The following is a 21,317-nucleotide window of genomic DNA, read 5'->3' as shown; positions in this document are numbered from 1 at the left end:
GGGACGACTACTTGCAGACACCACAGGATCTCGTGTCTTCCCACTAATTTTAGTCTGCTGAAAACCCGGATAAAATGTCACTCTTCCCTGAAGGAAGGTCCCACCTGCAGCTGCTGGTGTCAGTACTGCAATCTCCTCCCAGCGTGACCTTTATTGCCCTGTCAGGGTGACAGGCTCCCCAGAGCTGTCACCCTCGGAACCTGTCCTTCCGCTAAGAGCACAGGCAGCAGTGGACGGCACCTGCGGCCACCAGCAGTGACAGCCACTTGCCTTCATGTGGGTAAGTCCACCTCCCCCCCCCCCCCACTCCTGGGGAAGGGCTCGCTCTCATTCGGCCTCCTCTGTATCAGGCGGAGAGCTGGCTCCAGTCCTTCTGCAGACTTTGAAGTGGAAAAGGACATGGAAGGTTATTCTTGTGGTTTCCCTAACCTGTGTACCCAGGGCATCAGGAGCCAGGTGATCCTGTGTTTAAAATAAAACAGGTGACTGGGCTGAAAGAACAGGAAGCAAATTGCTTCTATAGATACAAGCCTTCCTGCTTTAGCCTTGGGCTGGTTGTCCTTGCTTTGCTTTCAAATGATGAGAAATCACTGCCCTTCGCAGTGATGGCTACAGGTGCGAGTCCTGGGAGCTGGCTTGTTTTTCAGGACCCCTCCCTTCCACCGAGGTGGGGGAAACCAGAGGCTTCCGGCTATGTCTAAGAGGTGTCCAAGCAATTTGCTGAAAACTAAACCTAAGTCTCAAATTCAGCTCATTGTTGGCTGTTTTCAAGGTCAGGTTGGCTGAAGATGTCAGGCAAAACAGCCAAGGGAGCGTCCCTGTTATCTCTGTCCAAAGGGCTCCCTATCGTCTACAAAACACCATCCATTTGGGGCCTTGCTCTGATGAGTGGGGTTTTGTGCTAGATGTGTAAGGGCTACAAAATAACCAGCACATGATACTTTCTTCAGTGAGCTTTTATACTTAAAGCTATCCATAGAGTTGCTACAATAATAATAATAATAATAATAATAATAATAATAATAATAGTAATAATGGGAGCTAACATATTGGAGAATCAGGCACCATATGACATGTTGATATTGTGATGCATTTCCTAATTTAATCCTCACTATAGCCCTAGGAGGAGGGTATTGTCACCATCCTATCTTGCAAATGAGGCCCCAGAGGCTTTCCCAGTGTGCTGGCTATTCTCCATCTGCCTCCTACCCAGCAATTCTCCACCCTTCACTGCCCTGCTCTGAGCCTTGCAGACAGCCAACCTGGCTCTCTTTTGAGCTGACTTGGCAGGCTCCAGAGATCAGAGGGTGGAAGAAAAGGTGGGATGTTTCTTCCCCACACTCTCCCTCCTCGGCACCGGATTCCTCGCAGTAGCTGCATCCCTCCCTGGATTGCACAGCTCCTGGCTGCAGAACGCCGCTCCTCACCAGGCTCTTCTGTAGCATCTCCCCTTCCACTTCTGCCCTAACGGTAGTGATGGCTTCCCCATGTTGCTAGACCCCAGGCCTCTCCGTCCTTGTTTGTTCCCTCAGCCCTGTCCTCACCTCTGTAAGTAGTCACTTCATGAAAGTCTTTCATTTGAACCAATCAAGGGCAAATTGTGTTCCTGTCAAGACCCAAACCAATACATCTAGCAAAAGAAGGTGCAGACCAGAGATTCAAACCACAGTATTCAGTAGTAGGAGAGGGGAAAAGTAACCTGATAATAAAATAAATGAAATTACAAGAGCCATGAGAAAGTTGTAGAAAGTGTTATGGGAAATCAAAGGCCAACAAAAATACTTTTTGGGGGATGTGACATTGGTAGGCTTTTTAAAACTGAGTAGAATTGAGACAAGTGGATATGAAGGAAAGAGTTTCAAATATGAGCAGAAGTACTGAGGCAATAAAAGCACACACCACATGTCGGGAACCGAAGTGGGTCAGCCCCGGAAGTGGAGTAAGCTTAGGGATGGTGTTTCTCAAACTGCGCCCTGTAGAACTCCAATGTCCTATGAAATGTTACTACCACATGGGGGTGGGGGGACAGTGGGGGGGAGAGTCCACAGTCAAATAAAATTGATTGGATATCTTTGCGATCAATTAACTTAAGCAGGTTTCTCTATTCAGGACTTCTCAGAGCATTTGAAAGGCCAATGTGCATATTTGACTACCTTTTTTTCCCCATGGATGGTCTATTAACATCTTCCAGAGTGTGGGAGGAAACAGAGTTTGGGAAGCACATATTATCCAATAGGATCTACACTCCTTGGGAATCCCAGCAGAGTGATTCAGAACACCCTGTGGCAGCCAGACTTCAGCGCACGTTCCCAGGGTTCTGCAGAGAGTCGGTGGGAATGCCACAAGTCATGGACAAATGATGCCTAGAGTGCCATCAGGCAGCCATGACATGAGCAGTGAAATGCAATTACAGGCCAAGTGAAAATCACGTTGGTTATTTTGACATGGTCCATAAGGAAAGAATGGTCAATGGGCATCAAACAGAAATTAGGGTTCATATCTGGGAAAATATTGGAGCCCCAGAGGTAAAATTTCATATACTATGTGCCCTGTTCCTAGTGTCTGGCCAGCCAAATTATTTCAGATCTGATACTTTAAGCTCATTAAAATGAACCAGGCTCTCTGTGAGATTATAAGACCAGACACCAATCTATAATAATAAAAGTGTAATACACTAATTAGACAGGGCAGCCAAACGACCTTCCGGATGTCATTCCGGACGTCCTTCTGGATGAAGCCGCAGAAGCAGGGGCTGAGGCAGAGGTGTTTAGGGGCAATCAGGCAGGAAGACGAGCAGTTAGGGGCATCAGGCAGGCAGGAAGGCAGGCAAGCAGTTAGGAGCCAGCAGTCCCAGATTGTGAGAAGGATGTCTGACTGCCGGTTTAGGCCCGATCCCACAGGCAGTCGGACATCCCTCAAGGAGTCCCGGATTATGAGACGGTGCAGGCCGGGCTGAGCCGGAATTTTGTGCACCGGGCCTCTAGTTATACATATTTAAAAACCTACACAGACTAGACAACCATAAAGATTAGAAAGAAGAACAAGATAAGAGTTCCTACTCATAAAGAACTCTGGCCCACTAGAGGTTGAATGGTTAAATATTTAACTACAATGTAAGGTATAATTTCAATACAATTCTCTGAAACACAGAGAATGGGCTTATATCTCTAGCACTGAAGGGTTTCTGAGAGCTTGAATAGAGTAGAATTTGCCTGCAGAAAAAGGAGAAGAAACCTCATAAAAGATGCTAAATTTGAATATCCAGATCCCATATTTAACCGCATAAAAGCTTACTCCTTATAACACAGAAAAGAGAATCCAATACTTATGGATAAATATAAACATAAATTAAAAACAAAAAGACATTCCAAAAATGCCTTTTAAAGATATAGAGATTTGGTAGAATTTTTATAGTGTAAATGTAAACAGAATGTCCAAAGGTTTTTAAAGTCTATTTCAAGGCCAGTAGCTCTGCTGCTTCTCCTTAAGTTAAAGGAAGAAAAAAAGTCTTTATTTTCTCTTTTGTTCTTGATCGTGAGATCCAGTATGCAAATTAGAGTACATCAGAGAAGTCCAGCTCTGGCCTCTGGAGACTTTCTCATTTTAACCAGAGAAAATTAGAAACACACAGTTATTTCAAAATGTTTCTAATTTTTCAGTTTAAAATAATACTCACAGTATACAGGAAATTGCCAAATCCTGCTTTTCTTCCTAATAATTTTAGATGCTATATTCTTTTAAGTAGGATTAGAATAAAGCTTTCTTTGCTGGGGAGTCTTTTTTTTAAGGTACCATATGTGACAATTTAACTATACAACTACTTTATATATTAAGCTTTTATATATTATACCTTCACATTTTTATATTCCAAGTGTACTACTTTTATTTCCAAACACTTAAAATAAAAAATCCATACTTAACAAACACAGAAAATTTTAAAAGGTTTTTAAGTGCAATACAAATACTTTTTAAAAAATTAAGTGCTGTAAAGTTTTGTGGTTTTGGTTTGTTTGCTTGTTTTTGTTTTTTGTTTTTGGTGGTTCTTTGTGTTAGATTTTTTTTTAATTATGGAAGCTTGTTGTAGTTTTATTTTTTTACTGTGTAATATTTTAAAGCTACCATCAAAAAATAAAAAATAAAATCTGGCTTTGCCCTTAAAACGTTGACAACTATATAGACTTGACAATATTAGTGGTTCAGTAGATGTTTAGTGAGCAAAAGAACTGATAGTACCATAGTGGAGATTAGAAGACAAAAAATACAACCCTGGCTCCCATTTGAATTTGTAATTTTCCTAAATTTGATACTAAGAAACTCTTTGTTGCCTATAGACCAGACCTATGACAAGAAGATCTGGGGTTGAACAAGATATAATTTTTTCTTAGAAAGCCTGGATTAAACTTTTTGGCATTGATACTATAACAATTTGATTCATTCATTCCACAAATTTTAAAACATTTGTTGAGCACTGACAGTAGTAGTAGTAATATTAATAATAGGTAATAGGTAATAATAGGTAAATTCCAATTTGGAATTTGTTTTGTGCTGAGCCCGGTGCTGTGTGCTTTTTGTACTGAGTAACTCAAGGAGTCCTTACAACAGCCTTCAATTAGCTCCATTGTACAGATGAGAAAAGTGAGGTGCAAAACTTGCCCATGGTCACCCAGCAACTATATAAATTCTAAATTGAATCCAAGTCAGTCAGAATTCTAAATTGGATTCACTTTCTTTGCTACCCATGGTAGGGATGCTCACTTGGTCCATTTCTCTTTACGCTCACTACATGGTGCTGAAAACCCCCTTACTTACTAAGTAACCCACTAGATCTATAGTATCATGGAAATAAGAAACCACGTGGAAGTGATTTTTAAATATGTAATTTTATCTCCTTCACAAAAATCCTCATTGATTAATAACTTTCAAACTGACAAGTTGGGAAGCTGCATATAGATCTTGGCCTCATGAAACATAAGCACTGATGCCCTAGCTGGTTTGGATCAGTGGATAGAGTGTCGGCCTGTGGACTGAAGGGTCCCGGGTTTGATTCCAGTCAAGGGCTCATGCCCGGGTTGCAGGCTCGATCCCCAGTAGGAGGCCTGCAGAAGGCAGCCGATCAATGATTCTCTCTCATCATTGATGTTTCTATCTCTCTTCCTCTCTGAAATCAATTAAAAAAAAGAAAGAAAAATAAGCACTGAAATTGGGTTTAGCAGTTTGGAGTTGGCACTGTCTCTCACCTCCCTGCCACCCTAAGTTTCCAGTTATCTTTCAGGCCCAGCTCCTGCTCCGAGGCCATTTAACAGGCCATCACTAAATGATTGCACAACCACAACAAAAGCAAGATAGAATCAAAAGGATGTTTAGAGCTTCAAAGACATCAGCAACCTCCTTATTGTAAACGTGAGAAAAGGCAGGTCTGGGCAGCAATATAATACGAAATGGAGCCTGATAAAAGAGTGGAAGAGACTGAGCAGAAGTCATCATTGTAAAACACTATCCTGTTAAACTACTTTGAACCTCAGTCTCCTCATCTGCAGAATGGAGATAGTCATTGTCCCCAGTTTTCTGTTTGTCTTGAAGATTACTTGCACACTACATGGCACATACTATGTATTCAGTAAACATAGACATAATTACAATCCAATCCTGGTTCTACCCCTTTCATTCACCCACTGATTCTCTCATTTCTACAGTGGATGAACCAATGAGATGTTTGTTCAAAACTTGCTCAAACCTTCTCCTTTGAGTTTCAGCTCAAATTCTACCACCTTATAGGAGCCTTCACCCCTGCCTGAGTGAGGATTAACGATTCCCTCTTCCATGCTCGTCAGCTGTAGCCTGACCCAGCCCTTATCTCACTTTCTCCTATCTTTGAGTTTGCTTTGTTTATATTTGAAGCATAATTTCCTAAAGGTGATGGATATTTGCCCCTGTACAGTCATCTTATACAGAGCTGCCACTAAGTAAATGTGTGAGCCTTGACCTGAATGTATTTTTTTAAATGTTTCTATTGCTTTTTAAAATATATATATTTTTATTGATTTCAGAGAGGAAGCGAGAGGGAGTGGGAGATAGAAACATCAATGATGAGAGAGAATCATTGATTGGCTGCCTTCTACATGTCCCCCACTGGGGGTCGAGTTCGCAACCCGGGCATGTGTCCCTGACCGTAATAGAACTCAGAACCCTTCAGTCCACAGGCTGGAGCTCTAGCCACTGAGCCAAACCAGCTAGGGTATATTATTATTGTTGTTGTTGTTGTTTTGTTATTGGGTTTTTTTGTTTTTTTTAGAGAGAGAGATAGGAAAGTAGAGGGAAAGAGAGAGAGAAATGTTGATCGGCTGCCTTCTGCATTCTATTGCTATGCATATGGAAAGTATTTGAGAATTACAATTATAGAGTTGAATTAAATTCTTAAGCAGTGAGGATTTTGGTTTTCTTATTTTGTTATTTAGGGAGGAGAATGAGCAAATATAAAAAAGAAAGCAAAGGATACCTGCTATTTACACAGGGTGTTTCTGTTGGAGGTCAAAGTACTCTATACATCTGTCCTCAACATTGTCCTTACGACAATCACAGTGACAACCTTGGAGCCACATAGTATCCTCTCATTTTGCTATTGACAGCTCCAGGAAACAACAGAAGCTTGTGGTATTTGTTCAAGCCCTGAGCTCCCCTTGGTCATCTGTAGGGAGAGCTCCTGTCTGGGTAGGGCCAATAGGCCTGAGACCGGCTGTGGGAATGGCAATAGGGGCCCTTTGGTGTCTCAGTTTCTGACTCTGAATGATGGCAATAATTATCTTGTTCTCCGTGATTCTACCTCCCCAACTTGGTTGCAATGTTATTTTTAAAGCTGCCGAGGCAAATGAGCAATGGATGTTAAAGTGGGCTGGGGTGTGCTGCAGGACGGAGCTAAGGGACGTTCTGTTGCACAACAGACCTAACATAGCTAGTGTTTACTGAGGGCTTGCTCTGTGCCAGGCAGTGTGTTAACCATTTTATGTGTATTAATTCACTCAATTCTTAAAACGACCCTATAACCAGTCTTCATTTCACAGAGAAGGAAACTGAGGCACAGAAAGGTTCAGCCAAAAGCTACACAGCCAGGAAGTGGAAGAGCCTGGAATGGTGCTTCCACAGGTGAATGCCACGGGCACCCTCTTATGTATGTCCTGTTCTGTCTTCCTGCGGCCATCTCTTTCATTTGGAGCCCAGCACAATGCTTTATGTGTAATGTGTGCTTAAATAAATATTGGTTGAATTAGAGTAAAACTAATACAACGGGAGCATAGTTGGGAAGTCTGTCCCTTCTCTCCCTCCTTCCAATTCCATCTTCAGCTCCTCTATTAAGTACTTGGCTTTTAATGGTGTTTTGCCAGTTGGGAGCTCCAATCTCTTGAAGATTCATAATTCGATATTTTCCTATTTATGATAACAAGTGAATGGTACCAAGTACTTGTTCCTGATTTCAGTGCCTATGTGTGCCAGGCCTCGACACCAAGAAAGAGTTCCACTTCAGTTCTGATGCTAATAACAAAGGAACAGCACAAAGTTCATCTCTAAAAGATGTGTTAGAGTCCGATAGCTGGAACACGAAAACGGTGAGAAAATTGGGTCTATGCAGGGCACTTCACACACCATGACGGTGGAGAGCCACACAGAACTCAAATGGACCCAACCTAGGCCGTCAGTACCACGTAAGGCTAGTAGTTGAGTAAACATTACTAAATCAAATTTATAGTTCTGGGAGGAGGATTTTATATGTTATTTATAAATTTGTTTTGGATTTATTCCAGAGTTGTTCAAAAGCTGTAACTTAAGCTTATATCTGGTTATATGTGTATATATCTATATCTATAGGCAACATTTTTAAAGAAAATAATTTAAGCCAATACTGAGGAGGTCTAAGAAAATTTTGCCCGTAGAATAGTGGCGGATATGGGTTTCCCTCACATTTGAGAAACACCACACAATAACATGTATTTGGGGGCTTTCCTATTTAAAATAGATTACAAACCAAACGCCTTGGCTATGTCATTAACACTCTGGTGTGAAATGGTATGTTAGGCCCTCTCTTTTTGAGAGCAGGCTTTGATGGGAGATGGAAAGACTACCAGACTTGATAGAAAAAAAACGTGGCCTCTGTGCTTTGGGGCAAGTCATTCACCCTCTGTAAACCCCCGGTTCCTTAGCTGTGAAATACTGGTAATCTGCATCTCCTTCACCACAATGACCTGATATGTGAAGCTGTTCAGAGAGGTGCTCAGTAAATGGCCATTTAAATAAAATCCTGATGTATTTGGGAGAGAACAGGAAGGCTCTACCACTAGGTTCTTAAGTGGCACAGTCACCCACCTGGTTAGAGGAAGACTCTGAATTGTGGGCCCCTTGGAGTGACTTTGGGAAGCCAGCCCACTGGGCGAGGAGGTGGCTCCACCAGCCGGTGCCGCGACAAAGAGCTGAGGCCCGCGGGCTCACCAGCTAGCATCTTAAGTTGCCCCTGCTGTGTGCGCTCACGCACCGCACTGGGTGCTGTAGGGGAGTCAAAGCATTGGTGGGCGCGTCACCAGAAGGCGGGGTTCCGTTCCTTGGAGGCACCTTAGAAACTGGGCGAAACTGGGAGGAACTTGGTCGTCACCTAAAATCTCTCAAAAGTGCTTGTGGGGTGGGGAGCGCACGGATTTTCGCCAATCTTCAAATTGGCAGAGGGGCTTCCTGGGGCGCCAGGTGTGATCCAGGTTCCCCGCTCGGTGGATTTGGGGGGAGGAGGGGTAATGTGTTTTGTGAGTAGGCAGCGCACTCCAGCCCCGGGGGTGAGCGGTGTTGGAAGGGTGAAGGCGCAAGGGTCCTGGGCAGGGCGCGCCCTCAGCGAGAACCGGCGCAGACAGGCTCCGAGAGGCCGGGACGGGCGCGTGCTGCCGCGCCGCCGGGACCCACCTGCCTGGGGCCGCGCGCCCGGCTCCGGCCCTGGTCCGGCGGCGAGGGGCGGGGGCGCAGTCGGCGTGCGGGGGGTGGGGCGGGTGGCGGGCGCGCGGCTTTCCCGAAGGCGAAGGCGGAGGCGGGGCGGGCGGGCCCCGGGAGGCGTGGGGGGCGGACCCGCCTGCTGCCCGCGCTGCTCGCTCGCCCGCCCGCTCGCACTTGGTAGCGCCGCGGGGCAGGCATGGGAGCTGAGCGCGCCCTCCCGGCGCCCACACCTGTCTGAGCGGCGCAGGAACCCCGGCCCCGGCGGGCAGCTCGGCGCGGGTGAGTGCGGGCGCGGTCGGGGCGCCCTCCTGGACGCGGGGCGGCGGGGCACGGGAGGAGCGGGACAATGGGCCGAGGCGCACGGGGTGGGGTGCCTGCGGGGCGCACGGAGGACTTGGCCCGGGCCGTCCTCGGGGCTGGAGGGCTGGAGGGCTGGCACCAGCGGCAGGAGGAAGTCCGCGGAGACTCGGGCGCTGCTGGGCACTTGGATTCACGCACTGTCACCCGTGAAGCGGGCGGGGAAAGAAGGTTCGGAAGACACTGCTACCTGGGATGCCTGGGCGGGTGCGGGTGCGAGTGGGAGTGGGAGTGGGAGTGGGAGTGGGAGTGGGAGTGGGAGTGGAGAAAGCCGGCTCTGGGCAAGCTCTCCTCCGGGTGGCAACACCCCACCTCTTGCACACACCACAACCACCACTACTTGTTTTCCTTGAGTTTTGCGTGTAAATGTTCCAACAAGATCGGAACATTAAATTTTAACCCCGGGCACGTGGTTGTGCACGCACCTTAGCCAGCAAGGAAAGGGCAGTGGACACAGGTTGGGGAATAGGACCTTTTCTCCGGAGCCTTAGTTAAGGACCCTGTGCTTCCCTAAGAAACGAGTGTCTGTGAACGAGTTGTTGAAAGCAGAGACTTCTTCAGCCTGTGGTCATCCATCACGCGGTTACTTATAAATAAAAGTTTGGAAAAAAGTTTTAAAAGTGCCTTAAAAGAGGAAGGAGAATTGTGTAGGTGCAGGAAAACCGCCACTCCCCTTCAGAGTACAAATTTGGTTTGCTTTCACCAGAAAAATAGCTGATAAAAATCCTGTTTGTTTTATTGCCCTTTGGACGACACCCAGGAGATTTCAGAAACAGCCCGTAGGGAGTGGAAAGCTCCCGGTTAGTGTTGGCATGGGGCTGACTTCTCTCCGCTCCTGAAATTGAACTTGAGGGGGTCCCCCCCCCCCACCCAAGCACTTTTTAGGATCAGATAGGCCAAAGTGAGAATCGTTTTTACGAGTGTTGATGAGAGAAGGAGTTAAATTCATAGTCTGAAGGCAGCTGTGGCCAAAAGCCGAATGCCAACTTAACATCAGGATATTTATTGCACTTGTTCCAGGGTCCTATTTGTGCATAAGAGCATTCAAAATAGACTTATCGCTGTCTCTCAAGACGTCTCTGTTAGGCAGGAGTGCATAGGAGGTGGAGTGGGGAGAAGGCACTTAGGAAATGCCACAGAAAGCCCTTCTCTGTATTTGTGGAAGTGTTGGTGATTACATGCACACCATCTGCATTTCAATACATTGTTTCTCTTGTGTTTGTCTCATATAAAGTCAAGAGGTACTTTTTCATCCCTGCCTGTGCCTGAAATGCAAAGGAAGCATTATTCCGAAGTAACTAATATGGATCTCATTCTGTAACACCGACAACTTATTCCGGTAGATGGTGAATGGTGGGCGCATTTTTCTGTCTGTAGCGTAAATGCCAAAGAGGCCATTAGTGGCCTGAGAACAGTGCTGGGCCCGCTCTGCCTTGTTTCAGAGTCTCAGGTTCTCCTCCCTGTTTCTTCTCATAGATCCCGGGGGTGGGGGTGGTGGGGGGTAGATTTGTTTCTCATGGATTCACCATTGACAGTTTTATACACTCTGTTCTTGTACTGCTGCCAGGTTTATCCCTGGTCACTGGGGTAGTTCATTTTGCCTAAAATCTGATAGAGAAGTTAAGCTTCTATTGCCCACAAGATTATGTTTAGGGTGGCTGCACTTGTAAAGGCCCTGCATTTCTTTCCTGTACGGGACTGTAATTCTTAAGCCATTATGCGATCAGGTCTGTTTTCCTTTAACAGATTTGGTGACTTTGGAAAATGAGAGCAAGCCTGGCTACAGAGCTTTGTTCATTTTTAGGTATTTGCTTTAGGAATTAGCCTGGTTTCACTGTTCAGTGTCCCCCACCGCAAATGCCATGGAAAACCCTTTGTTCATCCTTCCAACTGGTGTCCAAAACTTCTGTCTTCACAAACTTTCCCACTGTCTCTTTCTGTCATGACAGTTTACAGTGGTCACAGGAGTTCATCCGTTGTGCAATAGTTTACACGTTGTCCTCCCAGCACTTTCTTGCTATAGGAGTTGTAGCTTTCTCCCAAACACGTGCCCTCTGGAGGAGGCCTGTGTTGTTGCAGTTTTGAAGTCTAAGGTGCAGAACTAGAAAGAGCAGTCTTGGTCCCAGCCTCCAAGGAGATGAGTGTTGTTTGCACCTCCGATAATGCGTGCTGTTCCTTCACCGTCAGGTTAGTAGTGAGCTCCTGAAGTGGCAGCATCGTCATGAGGTATGCATATGTTTAGACAGTGGGCAGCGGGACAGTGGCTCACAGTGAGTGACGGAGCATAGACTGTGTAATCCTCTTGTGAGTCAGTATACAGAGTTGGAAAAGAAATACAGTTTCCCTATTACTAAGCGTGGTGAGAAAATATTTGCCTATCTTAATTTTCCATTCTGCTTTGCCATTTGGGTGAAGTGATGCACAAACATACTTAGCTGAGAACTTTAAAAGATAAATATGTGTATGAGGAATTCTTATCCTGTACAAAGGCTTGTAGATCTGAATTTTCTTCATCCAGATTTAGATATAATCAGATAAGACTTGGACATCTTCATTCCTTGTTTAAGGTGTGAGTTTTCCAGACAGTTCTGTAAGGATAAGGTGATTCATTTGTAAAGAGAGAACTTAAAAGTTATGTAACCCATTTAGTTACCTTTCCAGCTGTGAGCTTATGAATGTTTTTATTACATCTGTTTACATTCTAGAGTGTTTCTATTTAAATAACTGGGCATAGCACAGGCTTACCTAGAGCTGATAAAAATGGAAACAATGATTATTTGTCTCCTGGGGAATTATTCTATAATCAGGTGAGTTGAGGAATTAATGCAAAGCCACCTACCTGATTTTAAAGCATCACCGTTCTCCTTGGTGTGTGATTAATGGGGAAGGGGCCAGGGGAAGGTGTGAGTGCCTCAGGGAGCAAGCAGCAGGTCAGCTCCCACTCTCCTGAGAGCATTCACACCCAGCCATCCTTCCTTCTATTCTTGAAAGCCGCCCTCTGCTGGAGGCCCTTGCTTTCTTTGATGACCGATCAGGGAAATCTTGTCACCCAGATAAGCAAGGGATTAACATGGTAAAATTTCCTTTTTCTTTTCCCCAATGCCCCCACCCTCCAGAGCTTCCTGAAGGAAAGCCCCTGCATGAACTGTGACTGGCTGCACAGATGCTATCTGTGAACAGTATAGTGCCTGCCCTGGACTTTTGTGACCCTAGAAAATTATAAAATTAGAGACTCCTAGAACTGAAAAGACCAGAGCTGAGAAGACTAAAGAGATCACCTGGTGCCCTGGCCAGTTATGGCTGGGCGTCGTCCCGTGCACAGAGAGGTTGCTGGTTGGATTCCTGGTCAGGGCACATGCCCGGGTTGTGGGCTCGGTCCCCAGTGTGGGGCCTGCAGGAGACAATCAATGATTCTCTCTCATCATTGATGTTTCTATCTCTACTTCTCCCTTCCTCTCTGAAATCAATATATATATATATATATACATATATATATATATATATCTTTTTTTTTTAAAGGTAGAAAATGTCAGAACAAGGTTGTACCCCACAAGTTAATTAATAGATTTAAGTAATAATATAGGGAACTTGTAAACAATGTTTCAAACTAATAGAATCCCTGGTTTTTGAGGTATTTGAAAAGCTTATTTCAAAGGGATTAGAACTTCACCTTGCCTTGTGGTTTAGCAGTTCTTATAGATGGCAGTCTCCTTAACTGGCTGAATGCCCAGAATTTAACTTGTAAGGACTCTGAATTGGTAATATTATCTAATACTTATTAGATAATACTCTATCTAGAAGAATAATATTCTGTGGTAGACTCTTTAGCCTTCTCTAGCAGCACTGTGTGAGTTGTAAGTTATCCTAGAGGTTCTTGGCTTAGTCATCCATCATTTTGCAGAAGAATAAATTTGATCCTATGTCAAGAGGCTGGAGTGAAGCTGTGGCTAGTGAGAGGGCCTAGCTAACTGCCCAGCGCTCACACTCAGGAAAAGACTTGTTCTAATTTCTCCATACCCACTAACTCTCATGAACTGACTTGTAAAAACATTGTTTCTTTTTGAAAGACAGACTTTGAAAAATCAACAACAAAGAGAGGGATGGTCATGCTTCAAGGCCTTTGGAAATTTTTTTCTTTTAAATTTTTTATTGGTTTTTAGAGAGAGTGGAAGGGAGAGGGGAGAGAGAGAGAGAGAGAGAAAAACATTGATGTGAGAGCAATAAATCGATAGGCTGCCTCCTGCACACACCTGCACTGAGAATGGGACTCATAACCCAGGGACACGTGCCCTGACCAGGAATCAAAGCAACAGCCTTCTGGTGCACTGGATGACACCCAACCGACTGAGCCACACCAGCCAGGGCAAAAGCATTTCTTAAACAGGGGTTTACTATAGGCAAAGCACTTAGAAAAATGAAATTAGAGTTAATTTTGCCTGAGAATGGCTTAATTTATTAATGCAAGGCTTCTAGATGGATCCTAGTTCCGGACTCTTTCTTACTATTCTCTTTCCTGATACCCTTGCCAAAGGACTCTTTCAGTGTTTGGACAAATGGATGAAGCTAAAGACAGATGCCACTGGAGCGATTCTGCTACAGTAGATAATTCAAACTCTCTATTCCCAGCATCCAAATTTCAGGTTTGGGGTTTGAAGATGCATGATCTAGATAATAATATAAGCATATTTTAACTGTTATGTTCATCATGCACACTGAAAATATTGACAACTTATGATAATACATAGTATAATAAGATCTCATCTCCTCCTCCCTCTCTCTTCCCTGAAAATTATATTTTGAAAACAGGAATACTTGGCAGCTTGCACCTCTGTCTGGAGTCTGTGTTTTCTTTCTTAAGATTAGCTGAAGTAACACTTGGCCTACCACGTCTGCTGCTCAATGTTAGCAGGCATTAAAGTTCTCCACATTAGTCGAAGAAAGGAGGGGGTGGTGTCTCGGGGTCCAAGATACAGCCTTGTGGGAGGTACATGATTCCTCCTAGTACATATCACACTTGGCAGGGATTCTAGTGTGGGGGTGCTTAGTCACCTAGACAGCAACTTACATAGAGAAAAGGCTGTCCAAGCCCTAGATATGCCCAAGAGCTGGGTCCTCGCCCAGGAGATGGGAATAATCAGATACAGAGCCATCCCCCAAAGTCTCCTACATGGTCATCCTCACCACACCTACCCCATCCATAAAGTTAGCCTGTACTAGTCTTAGCATCCCCTCCCTTGTCTACTTGGAGCTTTTATCTCTTTTTATATATATATAGTTTATTTTTTATTGTTGTCAGTAGTACAGATGTCCCCCATTTCCCCCCTACTTCCTCCTCTGCCCAACCCCCACCCACCCCAGGCCTTCACCTCACTATTGTCTGTGTCCATGGGCTATGCATATATGCATGTAGTTCTTTGGTTAAAGAACTTTCAGTCGTTTGTGCACATGCACCCCATGATTTAAAGGATTTATAGAAATAATTAGATGTAGTTCCTTCCCACGAAAGGGCCCATGGATCCTTCCTATTTGGAAAAATGGAGAGAAGCAGTTTCAAGGAATCAGGAGGTCCCAAGGAATTGGCTTTCTAGGACCTCCTGCCTTCCTTTCCCATCCCTGTTCTCCCTGACGGAAGTAGAATCAGACGAGCACACCCCCACCAGGGATGGAGCCCACAACCGGGGCACATGCCCTGACCAGGAATCAAACTGGCAACCTTCTGGTACACTGGATGATGCCCACGCATCCAGTGCAGCAGATGAGAGAGAGACAAGCATAAGGATCCCAGAGGTGGGTGGAGCACCCACATTTTTAGAAATACAGTGTGTGGATAATGGGGATATGGACTGGCATGCTCAGCTGGACTAGATCAGCTAGCTCAATGGCACCCCAGAATTGCAAATGGGTCTGTACTTCCAAAGAGGGAGAGGGTGAGAATAATGAAACAGTTTCCTTCTGACTCCTGCTACATTCCACTAGCCTCTTGAGACCTAACCCCTCCTTGTCCTAGTTTTGGGATGTCTGAGCATGAATGAATTACCTCACCTGTTAGTCAGCTTCCCTTGAATAGAAGGTTCAGAGCCATTCAAAACAGACTGATGCTTCGACATCTAGGAAAGTTCTACTTCCCATCTTCTTTTTGTTGTTGTTTTTCTTGTGGGGTGATTGATCTCAGGCTTTAAACATACCTTTCAGGATGAAATCCAAACTCCATCTCCTATACTCAGCCCTTCACAATCCAGCTCTTGCCTGTTGCCTCTGTCACTTCTTCTGTTCCACCCTTGTGGAGCTAAGCATGATTCCTGAAATGACATGCCCTGTCACCAGGCTCATTGTCCTCACAGTCTGTTGTTTTCTCTAAGAGGCCCCTTTACTCTGTCTTCTGTGATCTAACTTCTGTTCGGCTTCAGCTCCCATCTCCAGCCTCACCTCCTCTGGAACCCCTCCCCTGTTCTTCTTACTCCCATAGCTGACTTCCTGCCCTTTCTCTGAGCTACCACATCACCCTCATACATCTCTGTCATTAGCACTCAGCATGCATCATTCAAAAAAAGGATTTTTTTGAGCCACACCAATCATTCGCTCAGTTTTTCACAAATACAATAAATAAATAAATCGGTGCTGAGTGCTAGCATAGGCCCAAATTCAAGGCATTTAGACTAGCTGGGACCATAGATACAAAGGCCTGAAAAAGTAACCAACGGTGGCAGTCATGATGCGATCAACCTTTGACAAAGGTCCTGCTGATATAAGACAAATCCTATAGGAAGAAGAAATACTTTGTATGTTAGAGGCCTGACTACTCTGGCACTAAATTTTAATAGGTAAGGTTGTTCTAAATTCAAAGCAAACACACACACACACACACACACACACACACACACACACACACACAAAGAAAAAACAACCCAAAAGCCTTATATCCTTCGAAATGCACCCAGTATTTAGAGGTAATGGGAATCCCAATACGAGTGACACAGTGGAGCTATCCCTCCGAATGCCGTGTCACTCAGCAAGCTGAGCAATTTAAATTTACCCTCTGTGTGAGCAAGTTGCTCTGTAGATGCTCCAAGTTCATGCTTTAATGAGAATGAGAGGAAAGAAAGGCAGGGGGACAAAGGAGGTAGGAAAAATGAAGGTTTAGTCTGAAGCACAAAGAAGGCTCAAAATTACCCGGAAATTGAGGCTGGTCCATCAGTTCATCTGGGGATTGATGACCCTACACACACTGCCCCGCAGTGGGCCGTCCTTAGGGGCATCTTCAGCTTAGAAGGGCATGAGCACCCGACTTCGTTTTGGACACCAGGCCATGGGAATGTTCCAAGGTCAAGCCCTTGCATTGTAGTGAAACCATCATCTAGGGATTCCTCTCCACACCCTGATTCCTGAGGAGGGTTTGCAGACTTAGAAACAGTGACAACCCCGCCTGCATGGCTCAGTGGTTGAATGTCGACCTATGAAACAGGAGATCTCAGTTTGATTCCCAGTTAGGGCCCATGCCCCGGTGGGGGCTCAATCCCCAGTGGGACAGTGTGCAGGAGGCAGCTAATCAGTGATTCTCTCTCTGTCTCTCCCTCTCCCTTCCTCTCTGAAATCAATATATATATATATATATATATATGAAACAATGATAGGCATGCCGTTGACTGCGTCTGCAGTAAACCAGCACTTGGCCCCTTGCCCTCCTGACCCGCTTGTCTTTGTTCCCACAGAGAGTGGTGCTCAGCATGGCGGGGATTCCAGGGCTCCTCCTCCTCCTCCTCATGCTCCTCCTTCTTCTCTGTGCTGTGGGGCAGGTGAGCCCCTCCGGTGCCCACTGGAAACCCACCTGGCCTGCTTACCGCCTCCCCGTCATCTTGCCCCAGTCCACTCTCCACTTAGCCAAGCCAGACTTCGGGGCAGAAGCCAAATTGGAAGTGTCCTCCTCATGCGGACCCCAGTGTCATAAGGGAACCCCACTGCCCACGTACGAAGAGGTCAAGCAGTACCTGTCTTATGAAACGCTCTATGCCAACGGCAGCCGCACAGAGACCCAGGTGGGCATATATGTCCTCGGCAGTGGTGGCAGCGAGTCTTTGGGCAAGTCCCGGAGGAAGCGGCAGATTTACGGCTACGACAGCAGATTCAGCATTTTTGGGAAGGACTTTCTGCTCAACTACCCCTTCTCGACATCGGTGAAGCTATCCACAGGCTGCACAGGCACCCTGGTGTCGGAGAAGCACGTCCTCACGGCTGCCCACTGCATACACGATGGCAAAACCTATGTGAAAGGAACCCAGAAACTCCGCGTGGGCTTCCTGAAGCCCAAGGTTAAAGATGGTCGAGGGGCCAACAACTCCAGCACCGCCGTGCCCGAGAAGATGAAATTTCAATGGATCCGAGTGAAACGCACCCATGTGCCCAAAGGTTGGATCAAGGGCAATGCCAACGACATTGGCATGGATTATGACTATGCTCTCCTGGAACTCAAAAAACTCCACAAGAGAAAGTTCATGAAGATCGGGGTGAGCCCTCCCGCCAAGCAGCTGCCGGGGGGCAGAATCCACTTCTCTGGTTATGACAATGACCGGCTGGGCAACTTGGTGTACCGCTTCTGTGACGTCAAAGATGAGACCTATGACCTGCTCTACCAGCAGTGTGACGCCCAGCCCGGGGCCAGTGGGTCAGGGGTCTACGTGAGGATGTGGAAGAGACAGCAGCAGAAGTGGGAGCGAAAAATTATTGGCATCTTTTCAGGGCACCAGTGGGTAGACATGAATGGTTCTCCACAGGATTTCAATGTCGCTGTTAGGATCACGCCTCTCAAGTATGCCCAGATTTGCTATTGGATTAAAGGAAACTACCTGGATTGCAGGGAGGGGTGACATGGTAATCCTTCCTGCAGCACTTACAGGTCTTCATGTCCTTATTTTAGGAGAGGCCACATGTGGTCATTGGTGTGTGTGTTTGAGTCTGTGCGTGTGTGTGTGTGTGTGTGTGTGTGTGTGTGTGTGTGTGTGTAATGTGTCATAATATCTTTTACATCATTTTTTAAAATTGCAAGATGACTGGCATCATGATTTGAAAATTGGTTTGTGTATCATGTCATATCATTTGAGCAGTTGGAAAGCCTACTTTTGCATAGAAATAAAAAGCATACTGATGTTTGGGGCAATGGGGACTCCTTAGCGATTAAGTTAATCTTTCACTTTTTGAGAACTTTGATTTTTATTTCATTTGAACTTGTTGCAAAGGTTTATATTAAATATGTGGCATACAGGAGATGTAAATTCTAATGTGTGTATAGTGTGTATTTTCTCCTGAGAGTCATCTTATTTTCGTTTTGTTTTGTTTTTAAACTCCTAATCACTAATGTGTCCAGATGGCAGTGTTCCCCGCAGCATACAACGCATGGCACCTTTCACAGCACTTCTGCGACAGGCAGTTACCGTATTTTGGATTTGGAGCATCTGCACAGTAGTCCTTGATCAGTAAAATAATTTGTTGACTATGTTAGTACACATTAAATTATATCTTACAGTCAGTCAGTACCCAAGATGCTTTTTAGTTTTGAAATAGTTTCTCTTCTGAAGATTGTTGCTCTATGTTTGAGGAATACTCTGCATATGGCCCATCCCAGAGTAGGCTAGATGGTTTATGCCAATACTTCCAGGATTTAACAGGATTTCACTCACATTTCTCGAACTAGCTGTTTTTCGGAAGACAAGAATCAGGGCCTCATTCGAGTAGGCTGTGTTGCTTCCCAGCGAACAGTTGTGGTCACACCACAAACAATCATTGCATTTTCCCCCCAGAGTGTAGCACATCTCATGTTTTATCATTTGGATGGAGTAATTGAAAATGAATTAAATTCCAGAGAACAATGGATGCATTGCTCAGCAGATGTCACGGCAGAATAAGGACTTGTTTGGAGCCTGGCACAGTCTCATGGCCTAATCAGAATTATTCCGCATACTTTTCAGGGTGCTTTCGGGGAGCTGCGTGCTTGGGTCATTTGGACACTTTTCTCTTGTACTTTACTTATTTTATAGTAAAAATATTTGGAAGGTGCTATAAGAAAAAACAACATGACTTTTTTTTCCCCCACTAGCTTTAAAAGGGCCTGTTTTACTGGAATACTCTTAAGCCAGTGGTCGGCAAACTCATTAGTCAACAGAGCCAAATATCAACAGTACAACGATTGAAATTTCTTTTGAGAGCCAAATTTTTTAAACTTAAACTTCTTCTAACGCCACTTCTTCAAAATAGACTCACCCAGGCCGTGGTATTTTGTGGAAGAGCCACACTCAAGGGGCCAAAGAGCCGCATGTGGCTCGCGAGCCGCAGTTTGCCGACCACGGCTCTAAGCTGAAGGCACATATAATCAAATACAGTAGCAACAATGGCAATTGGGAGAAGGCAAACTGGATCAGAATCATCACTCCAATAAGTACCTTTATGAACGTATTATCAATAGGAAAATCACAGTATGTAAAGGAAAGTGTTTGACTTATTTTGTTTTCATTCTTTGCCTCTCAGCCTGAACTCTTCTTTTTAAATGGATTACAAATGGGTTACAAGGCAGATGTTTGCTGTTCTCACTCCCCGGGTAACTTCAGCCTGCCTTCTGACTATTTGTGAGGACATCCAAATACAGTACTGATGCTTAAACCTCCCCCAGGTGGTTTGGCTTGTGTGTCTCTTGAGCTTTTCAGAAGGATAATCCTGCTAAGGCACTCAAGAAATGTACAACCATAGTGCTTTCTTTAAATCACATAAGAAATACTATGCATAGCATCCTAGCCAGTTTGGCTCAGTGGATAGAGAGTCAGCCTGCGGACCAAAGGATCCCAGGTTCAATTCCAGTCAAGGGCACGTATCTTGGTTGCAGGCTCCTCCCCAGCCTGGGCCCTGGTCAGAGCTCATGTAGGAGGCAACCAATCAATGTCTTTCTCTCACATCGATATTTCTCTCTGTCTTTCCCTCTCTTTTCCACTCTTTCTAAAAAATCAATGGAAAATATCCTTGGGTGAGGATTAAAAAAAAAATACTATGCATAGCAAAGAGACACAGGGCCACCAGGAATCTCCTGAATACAATTTGCTTTAGAATCTAGCAAGAATCTAGTCTGAGAAAGAAGAGCAGTCTCCATCTCTACATCTGGTATTTGGGGGTTTTGTTTGGTTTTGCTTTTGCTTCGTGTAAAGAGGTGTTTATTGAACACCTAGATCAGAACTGATTTTTTTAAAAAATAAATACACCTTGATTTCTTCATGTCTATCTTGTGCAAAGGCTAAGCTTCCCTCAGCAAGGAGAGGCAATGGCAGAAAGTCAAAATAGCATCAATGTTTAGTTCTCAAGGAGATGTAGCTTTACTAAGGAATTGTACCCACGTGCTCCGGGCAGCGTACCTCAAGACGGTAAAATCATTCAACATGTCCATCTTTTCAGTGGTAATAGAAGGAAGCATTTTATTAACTATCATGGAAGTTGAAGTAAAAAAAAGAAGAAAGGACTCAAGATATTATTAAGATAATTCATGTATTAATTATACATCCTAAGGCTATATTCCCAGTAAGACGAGTAGAACGTTTCCTAACGTGTGTGCCTTAAACACTCATCCCTCCACATTTTCTACCAAAAATAAAAAGGGCAACATCACCAAGGAGGAGGGAGATGCCCCTCAACAGCCCCCCCTTTATCAGGGATTCACATGCTTGTTTGCACATTAAAAGCTCTAAGAAGTCCTGTACTGGAGACATGTTAATGTTTTAATATCTGCATTTCAATAAACATCTTTGGTCACCACACCCTTGTTTTCTCTTTATGAGCAATTTCGTGTTCTAATAAATACATTTTGGGGATTGCTGTAACAGCCTTTGGGTCAATGTGATGATGCACAAAATCTGATGAGCTCCAAGTGCTGTCAGGTGCTGGTGCCTTTTGGGTTTAACCAGAACCCCGTATCCAGATTTGACAGTATTTAGATGAAACGGCAGAGAAGAAACTTGAAAATTATT

At 44.9% G+C, this 21,317-nt stretch overlaps 1 protein-coding gene across 2 annotated transcripts; it reads left to right on the top strand.

Moving 5' to 3' along the window:
* Positions 1-213: 213 nt before the first annotated feature.
* Positions 214-21,106, top strand: PRSS23 (serine protease 23). Of its 2 annotated transcripts, none has more exons than XM_080641314.1 (2): positions 214-280; positions 17,031-21,100. In XM_080641314.1, the coding sequence occupies exons 1-2, from the start codon at positions 275-277 to the stop codon at positions 18,180-18,182; spliced, it is 1,158 nt and encodes a 385-aa protein (XP_080497440.1). In that variant the 5' UTR covers positions 214-274; the 3' UTR covers positions 18,183-21,100. The 2 variants fall into 2 exon arrangements, with proteins under 2 accessions (XP_080497440.1, XP_080497441.1); XM_080641315.1 differs by lacking the exon at positions 214-280 and adding an exon at positions 9,129-9,243 and having other exon boundaries at positions 17,031-21,106.
* Positions 21,107-21,317: the final 211 nt, after the last annotated feature.

The sequence above is a fragment of the Plecotus auritus genome (assembly GCF_963455305.1).
Source record: "Plecotus auritus genome assembly, chromosome: 9".
NCBI classification, from domain to species: Eukaryota; Metazoa; Chordata; class Mammalia; order Chiroptera; family Vespertilionidae; genus Plecotus; species Plecotus auritus.
The sequence above is the reverse complement of the archived record's forward strand: the minus strand, read 5'-3'. Positions and strand labels throughout refer to the sequence as shown.